Source organism: Ornithorhynchus anatinus, chromosome 17 (assembly GCF_004115215.2).
Source record: "Ornithorhynchus anatinus isolate Pmale09 chromosome 17, mOrnAna1.pri.v4, whole genome shotgun sequence".
Classification (NCBI taxonomy): domain Eukaryota; kingdom Metazoa; phylum Chordata; class Mammalia; order Monotremata; family Ornithorhynchidae; genus Ornithorhynchus; species Ornithorhynchus anatinus.
Window position 1 is genome coordinate 2,005,783 of NC_041744.1, and position 9,034 is coordinate 2,014,816.

Genomic DNA, 9,034 nt, shown 5'->3' on the forward strand with positions numbered 1-9,034 from the left:
TGCTGCAACCAGCTCCAAAATGACACGGCTGCTCAGGGAGGAAAGGGGAGACTGGCCGGGGGATGGGGGACCAGAAAGGGCGGCCAAAGCAAGGGCAATAAATGAGACCCTGAGTGACACCTCCCACCGACCCCGCCCCACCCCATTCACAGTAATAAGCACTTGGGAGAGTGCAAGTCGACAATAAACAGACACATTCCCTGCCCACAGTGAGCTTGCGGTCTAGAGTTACCCCGCCTCAGCCCCACGGTCCGTTCAGTCCAGGACTTTGCTTTACTGAACCACAAGTGCATGGGAAAAAACTAACCCTGTGCTGGTCACCCTCCTGGACGCCAGCCCCATGTGACCATCTGACACCCCGACTCTCCTGTCCCCTCTCCATCCTTGACACTCCCCAGTGACCCAGAACGGCCATCTAACACCCCTGACTCTACCTTCTCCATCTCTGACTCTCTCCCAGCACCTAGACTCATCTGTGGATCTGCCCAGTGCCCTCTGGACCTCCTGGTGTTTCCGGCAGCATGGCTTCCCTGTGGGAATGGATTCCCTCTGCTTACCTCCTCCCACCCTCTGCCGAGGCAGGACGTGTTTCTCGCTTTTTGTTCCAGTTTCGCCCCTCCGACTCCACCCTGGAGGGGTGGGATTTGGGGAACAACAATTCGGGGTTCACTCTGCCCAACATTCCCTCCATCCCAACCCTCCGTCTGTCCAGAGTCCTGAGCCTGCGGCCCTCTCTTCCTCCAGATGCTGCTCTCTTCCCTGACCATCCTGGTGGCCAGAGGGAGGGAGGGTACTTGGGGACACCCGGAGTGAATCCTGAGCCCTGGGCCACCACAGTCTCCTCAGGCCACCGCTCCTGGACCAAAAGCCAAGCCATATAAGGCTCATTTTTTTACTAGCTAGTCAATTGTATTTATTGAGCGCTTACTGTGTGCAGAGCACTGTACTAAGTGCTTGGGAGAGTACCATATAACGATAAACAGATACACTCCTTGCCCACGACAAGCTTACAGTCTACAGCATAATCTACCTCCAAGTACCTCTGGGCCTCAGTTTCCTCTCTCTTCCTGGGACTTAGGGGTCAACAGAGGGCTTGGGGCTCCTGAGAAGAGCAGAGGAGGGGTGGGGGTGGGTATTCTGCAGTGTGAGGTCTACTCCACAGCCCTATCTGGTCAGGACCCCCTATTTACTTGGTCCTTTCTGATCGAAGGTTCTGGAGAGGTTGAAACGGGGAGACGCCCTTTCCTCTATCCTGACCCAAGTGGGTCCCCCCACCTTCCTCCCCCAGCCCTGATCGGACCTCATCCCCACCCGGCCCCCTGACCCTATCTCTAATTCATTCATCCAACCGTATTTATTGAGCGCTTACTGTCGGCAGAGCACTGTACTGAGCGCTTGGAAAGTACAATTCGGCAGCAAATAGAGACCATCCCTACCCAACAACGAGCTCTAATGCTAACCTTCTCGCTGTACCTCAATCTCATCTATGTCAGACCCCTCGCCCACAGGGGTCCTACCTCTGGCCTGGAACGCCCTCCCTCCTCAAATCCGACAATTAATCTCCCCTCCTTCAAAGCCTTACTGAAGGCACACCTCCTCCAAGAAGCCTTCCCTGACTAAGCCCCCCTTTCCTCTTCTTCCACTCCTGCATCAATCACACTGACTTGCTCTCTTTGTTCATCTCCCCTCCCAGCCCCGCAGCACTTCTGTCCATGTCTGTAGTTTACTTATATTAATGTCTGCCTCCCCCGCTCTCGACTTTGAGAGCAGGGGATGTATCTGCTTATTGCCCGCACAGAGTAAGCGCTCAATAAATACAATTAAATGAATGAATTAATGTATCTTACGTCTGTGGGCCCATGCTCATAACCACCCTCTGCTTTCCTTTTCTATAAAGGGGTTTGCAGGAAAAGACACAGTGTTCCTGCCTACCCCAGGGGCAGCAGCTAAATTTAGGGCTTTGGCTTTGGTTGCTTCACCCGAGAGATCCAGCGAGACGCACAACCGCAAGATCCCCTGAAGTTGAATATGACAGGGCCCCCCTGCCTCCTGACCCCCATAGAGGTCGGGGGGTGGCACGGGGTAGAACAGGTCCAGTGGGGGCTCTCATCAAAGCCCCTCCAACATCCCCCTGGGAAGCAACTTCTAGAGAGAGAGGCGGTGGGAAAAAGCCAGCAGACCGATCTGGGTTTTCCTTACATCTCCAAAGGTGATGGGGTGAAAAGGGCTTAGAATGAGAGTCACAATGTCAAAACCCCATGGCCTGGCCCCCGCACCCTTGCTGGATGGGCTGCCCCTGCAGCAGGAGGGATCTGGAGTAGACCTGAAAGCCATTTCCGCCTGGATATGGAAGTCAGCATGGTCTAGGGGAAGAAGCACAGTTCTGGCCATCAGAAAACCTGTTCCAGGCCTAACTCTGGCCACCCTCCTGCTGGACCTTGGGCCAGTCTCTTAACTTCTCTGGTACCCAGTTTCCTCACTTGTAAAATGGGGCTAACAAGGTTGCTACTAAGGTGAGGCAGTGCATAAACAAAAGACTGCATAAACCCGAGGGAGGAGATTGGAGACGTTTTCTTGGATAGAAACTAGGGCGCTGAGCAGCACCTCCCTCTGCTCCCCAAGGCTGGGGTCCCCATTCTGGGTGCAGCCCCCTACCCCATTCCCCCCACCCCATTCTAGGCCCAGGCCATCTCCTAGGGGGCTCTATCTGGGGGCCGAGGCTCTTCCCAACCCGCAGCAGAAGGCAGCTGGTCACCAGGGCCATAATTAACGACTACCCAGCTCCGTAGATCAACCTGGGGTTCCCCCACCCATCGGGGGTCTCCGGGAAGGGACTGAGGGGTGGGGAGCGGTCAGGCAGACGCCCCGCACCCCGCAGAAAGGCCGAGGGGGTGGACGACATCGGGCTGGACTGGAAGGTGAGTTCTGTACTGAGCACCCACTGTGGGCAGAGCCCTGAACCAGGAGCCAGAGATGGGCAGAGGATGGAAACTCCACCCCTCCCTGCCAGGGGCTGCCAGCCTCTCTCTCTCTCTCTCTCTCTCTCTCACACACACACACACACACACACACACACACACACATTTTGGGAAGACAGGACACAATCTTATTTACTAAATGCATGGTAGACATATTCCCTGCCCACAACGAGCTTTCATACACGTACACAAACACTATGGGAAGACGGGACACGTACACACACACACACAAACACACTGGGTGCTAGGTGCGGAAGGAGGGGCGAGGAGGAGGAAGCCCGGTCCTTGATCTCGGCGGGCTGCCGGTCAGATGAGGAGACACACTGCCAGGCAGTCAGTCAATCCTATTTATTGAGCGCTATGTGCAGAGCACTATACTAAGCGCTCGGGCGAGTACAATAGAACAATAAGCATTACATTCCCACAACGAGCTTACAGTCTAGAGGGGGAGGCAGACATTAATAGAAATAAATTACACACACACACACACACGCAGCACTGTGCTAGGCACTGAGAGAAGGGCCAAGGGAAGAGGAGACATGGTCCCCACGCCTGAACCCCATCTACTTTGGAAGGAAGGAGTGAGGGGTGAGGGTTTTCCCCGGTGGGAGCTCATTTCACAGAGTCCAGGCCCGGGGGACCCAGGGTGGAAGAAGGACGGGGAGACCGAACCCGCACTGTCCGGCTGGCCCATCCTGGAGCTGGGCTCCTTTTCCCTGCACGGCCCCCTCCCCCTGACTCCACCTGGCTCGGCCTGTCTGGGGTTTCCAGCTGGCCCGTGTGGGCCCAGGATGAGGGGGCGGGGGCGGGCTGGGGGGGTCAGTTGCGGGCAGATGGTCAGTGGCCCGGAGAAGCGATCAGATGGGAGGAGGGAGGACAGTCAAGTAGCATCCAGGCCCCTTGCCTGCATCCCCAGGAGCCAGGGGTTCAGGCTGTGGGCTGCAGAGGGGAGAGGGGCAGACCCTGTGGACTTGGTGGGCAGTGCTCTCTCCCCACCTAGAAACTGACCCTGTAAGAAGCAAATTGGTTGGCTGGGGAGCGGGAAGGCCTAGAGTAGCGGAGCAGTGAACCCCCGTTTCCTCTCCCCAACCCCCGCCAAATGCTGGGGTTTGGCAGCAGAGAGAAAGGCGAAAGCAGCATGGCGTAGTGGGTAGAGCACAGGCCTGGGACAACCCTCATGTTTGTTGTGTGACCTTGGGCAAGTCACTTAACTTCTCCCTGCTTCAGTTACCTCATCTGCAAAAAATGGGGATTAAGAGCGTGAGCCCAACCCGATTAACTTGGACTACCCCAGGACTTAGAACAGTGCTTGGCACATAGTAAGCACCCAACAAGTACCATAATTATTATCAAGTCCAGGGACGCGGATTTTCTCGAGGTTCTGCACAGCTTTCCCCGCTGTTTTACACTCTGGGTCCCTGCCTCCCTCATGACTGGAAGCCAAACGTCTTTCCCTTTTTCCACCCTCTCCTCGGGCACCCCCCGAAGTGGGGACCCCCCGGCCCCCAGCCCGGCCCCGAGGGGCTCCCATGGGCAGTCGAGCCGGAGACCTAGGTGGGGGCAGAAGGGGCATCTGCCCCGCTGACCTCTGGTGTCCGCCAGCTGGCCGTTCCAACGTCACCCCCGCTCCCGGGTGGCTGGGGAGGGGGAGAGGGGCGGGGGGCGAGGGCTGAGCCTCTCATTCGCCTCCAGGTGACATCAGCTCCCGACTCCCTCGGTTGACCCACTTCTCATTTCTGGCCCGAGGTGGGGGTAGGGAAGGGAGGGAGAAGGACCCCGTTAGTGGGCAGCGATGGTCTCTATCTGTTGCCGAATTATCCATTCCGAGCGCTTAGTCCAGTGCTCTGCACATAGTAAGCGCTCAATAAATACTATTGAATGAAAGATGAAAGGAGCCCCAGAGGTGAGGGGGAAGACCTTTCCGGAGAGGACCCCTCCCCACCCCCCATGCTTCCTCCCCAGCAGATGCGAGTCCATCGCCCTTGGTGCTGGGGTGGGGGGTCGAGGGGGGTCCATAATCTGTCACCACCCCGCCCCCAGCCTCAATACCTCCGCCCCCCCCCCCCGTCCCCATCGCCCACCCCTCTCCAGCCCACCGGGCTACGTGGTCGCCTCCAAGTTCAGCCATCCTTTCCTTGCCCACCCCGTCGGTTCGTTGCCATGGCAACCGCTGAGCTCCCGCTGGTCCTTCCTTTCGGCCTGCCGAGGCCTCGAACTATTCAGCTGGAAATCCAGGGTCAAAGCGGCCGGGAATAAAGTCCGCCGATGGCCGGTCGCGGGGGCGGGGGGATGAGGTCAACGGGGGGAAGGGGGGGGGCCAAGCTGTCCCAGCACCGGAACCCAGAAGAAATCTAGACCCTCCCCCCCACACCCACTCCCAGACCTTTGTGGGCTTCAGGCTGGGGGGTCCGGAGACGGGGAGTGGATTAGCGGGGAGGGGGTCTCCTGGAGGTAGAGCAGGGTAGGAGGGTCAGGGGCGCGCGAACGCGCGGATGGGGGTGATGGGACACGGACCGAGCCCATCCCGTTACCCTGCCTCGGTTTCCCCACTTGCAGAATTAGGTCAAACACACCTGCCGCTTCTGGCTGCCCGGCCGGAGCTCAGCGCCCTCCTGGGACTCAGGCCCTCGCTGCCATCCTCGCCACCGGCCCGGTCCCCCGTAACCCCCCACCGCCCTCCGCCCTGTGGTGCCCTCCTCCCACCCCCCCACCCCGGGGGGACCCGATGAGTCACCTTGACCACGGCGATGCCCGCGTTGGGGGCGACCTCCTGACCAGCTGGTGGCCGGGATGGACCGGGGGGCCTCTCAGCAGACAGGCCAGGGGGCGGCACCCTCAGGACCCCTCCCCACTCCTCCGACACACATCCCGGATCCCCTTCCCCGCTCCTATCGGAGCTGCTAACCTCGCTCCCGTAAAGATGGGGAAGCCCCCCCGCCCCTCCCCGCCCCCGGCAGAAACCCCCCGGGCCAGAGAGCAAGAGGATGGGCGAGGGGCAGCGCCGGGCGGGAGGGCAGGATGGAGGTGGGTTTTCCCTTCGGAAAGGAGGGCGAGTCGACCCCTCCCCAATCCCTATCCCCAGGGCCGTTCCCGGAGCGAGATTGGATTGTCCAGCCCCCTCCCCTAATCCTTTCCCTCGACCCCTCCCTTAGTTCTCTTCCCAGACCCCTCCCCTAATTCTCTCCTTGACCCTATCCCCCAGACCCTTCCTCTAATCCTTTCCTCGTTCCCCCTTTAGTCTTCTCCCCAGACAGCTCGCTTAATTCTCTCCTCGACCCCTTCCCTCAGTCCTCTCCCCAGACCCCTCCCCTAATCCCTTCCTCGACTCCCTCCTTTATGCTTCTCCCCAGACCCCTCCCCTAACCCTTTCCTCGACCCCCTCCCCTAGTCTTCTCCCCAGACCCCTGCCCTAATCTCTTCCTCGACCTCCTCCTTTATGCTTTTCCCCAGACCCCTCCCCTAATCCCTTCCTCGACCCCCTCCCTTATGCTTCTCCCCAGACCCCTCCCCAATCCCTTCCTCGACTCCCTCCTTTATGCTTCTCCCCAGACCCCTCCCCTAATCCCTTCCTCGACTCGCTCCTTTATGCTTCTCCCCAGACCCCCCCCAACCCTTTCCTCGACCCCCTCCCCTAATCTTCTCCCCAGACCCCTCCCCTAATCTCTTCCTCGACCCCCTCCCTTATTCTTTTCCCCAGACCCCTCCCCTAATCCTTTCCTCGACCCCCTCCCTTATTTTTTTCCCCAGACCCCTCCCCTAATCCTTTCTTCGACCCCCTCCCCTAGTCTTCTCCCCAGACCCCTCGCTTAATCCTCCTCCCAGCCCCCTCCCCCGGACCACCCCTTACATCCCTTCCCTCCCCCCCTTCCCTGACCCCCTCCCCTAGACCCCAACCCTCTCCCCCTTCCCCGCCCCCTGCCTTGACTGTCTCCCCAAGCCCCCTCCTCCATCGATTGCAAGGATTTGCCGACCTCCCGCCCCTCCAAGCCAGCCCACCCCCCGGGCGGAGGGGAAGATGAGGCGGGGGGCGGGGTGGGGGACTCACATGTCCTTGGCGGGCAAGTTCTTTCCTTCCACGATCCGGATGAAGAGGGAACTCCGCTGGGCCATGGCCCGGACGGGGGGGGGGGGGGGTCCCGGGGGGCGTTGGGGACCCGGTGGCGGGGAGAGCTGGAGGAGGAGGAAGAGGTGGAGAAGGAGGAGGAGGAGGAGATGGAGGAGGAGGAGGAGGAGGAGGGAGCCAGCCACCGAATGACCGGGTGCCCATTCAGCCCGTGGGTGCAGGGGAATAACGGTGCCCCCGGCCTCGCCCCCGGCCAATCAGCGCGGAGAAGGGGCCTGAGGGGGCGGGGTCTGCCGGCAGCGGCGCCTCCCATTGGCTGCTGGAGCCCCCCTCCCCCTGTCTGGAGGGAGGGAGGGGAGCAGGTGTGTGACTGCTGTGCAAACCGTTGTGCCAACGCGTGTGCAAACGTGAGGTCTGGGTCTGACCCGTGTGACCTCCCGCAGGTTGGCATGGTCTCCCTCCCCCTTAGCCTGATAACCCCAGGCGGGACGGGGACCGTGTTGGAACTGATGTACTGTATAATGATAATAATACCGCTATTTGTTAAGGGCTTACTATGTGCCCAGCGCTGTTCTAGGCGCCGGGGTAGATACAAGGTCATCAGGTTGGGGCTCACAGTCTTCCTCCCCATTTTACAGATGAGGTCACTGAGGCACCGAGAAGTGAAATGACTGGCCCAAAGTCACACAGTTGATAAGTGGTGGAGCCGGGATGAGAACCCACAACCGCTGACTCCCAAGGCCGGGCTCTTGCCACTAAGCCACGTGTATCTCCCCCAGCCCTCAGCACAGTGCTTGATAAATAACAAAATAGTAATAAGTAATAAAATGAAATAAATGGCAATAATAATGGCATTTTTCAAGCGCTTACCATGTGCCAAGCTCTGCTCTTAACGTCGGGGTAAAGACAAGGTAATGAGGTTGTCCCACGTGGAGCTCACAGTCTTAATCCCCATTTTACAGATGAGGTCATTGAGATACAGAGAAGAGAAGTGGCTTGCCCAAGGTTACACAGCAGACAGGTGGCAGAGCCAGGATGAGAACTCAGGTCCTCTGACTCCCAAGCCTGTGCTCTTTCCACAGCTGCTTAATAAGCACGATTATTATTTTTGCATGGTGTGTTGACCTGCGAGAACATGTGAGTTTTTTGTTTTGTTTTGAGTGTTTGAGGGGGAGTTATGGTATTTGCTAAGCGCTTATGATGTGTTCGGCTCTGTTCTAAACGCTGGGTTAGATGGAAGCTAATCAGATCGGACCCGTGCCTGTCCCATGTGAGGCTCAAAGTCTCAATCCCCATTTTACATATGAGCGTGCTGAGGCCCAGAGAAGTGAAGTGACTTGTCCAAAGTCACACAGCAGAGAAGTGGTGGAGCAGGGATTAGAACCCAGGTCCTTCTGACACCCAGGCCCGGGCTCTATCCACTAGGCCGTGCTGCTTCTGTTTGTATGGCATGTGCTCTTAGTGGTTGCACGTGTCAACATGGGGGGGTTGAGGGTGCGGGTGTGTGTCTGAATGCCCTCGACATGGGTGGTGGCACATGTGTCTACATGGCCACCGGTTTGAACATACATGTCTGTCCATGTGAAATACAACATGTGGTATGTGTTTGAGCATATGCGTCAACATGGATGACTGAGCCTGGGGATGAGTATCTTTGTCTGGAGTGGTGTGTGTGCTGAGTAACATGGTACAGTGGGTAGAGCTAGGGCCTGGGTGTCAGAAGGTCACGGGTTCTAATCCCAGCTCCACCGCTTATCTGCTGCGTAACCTTGGACAAGTCACTTTACTTCTCTCTGCCTCAGTTACCTCACCTGTAAAATGGGGACTGAAACTGTGAGCCCTCCATGGGACGGGGACTGTGTCCAACCCAATTTGCTATCTACCCCAGCACTTAGTACAAAGCCTGACACACAGAGAGCGCTTAACAAATACCGCAATTATTATTTTTAGCACATGGCTGTGTATGGTTGGGAAGTCAGGCATGAATATGGAA

General features: G+C 58.2%; 1 protein-coding gene across 1 annotated transcript in view; it reads right to left on the bottom strand.

Moving 5' to 3' along the window:
• Positions 1–7,101, bottom strand: part of LOC100083784 (ras GTPase-activating protein 4-like) — a 28,356-nt gene extending 21,255 nt beyond the window's left edge. The window contains exon 1 of the mRNA XM_029081586.2: positions 7,024–7,101. Coding sequence (XP_028937419.1) covers positions 7,024–7,088 — 65 coding nt within the window. The 5' untranslated portion in view covers positions 7,089–7,101. The remainder of the gene's footprint in view (positions 1–7,023) is intronic.
• Between the last annotated feature and the right edge of the window lie 1,933 nt (positions 7,102–9,034).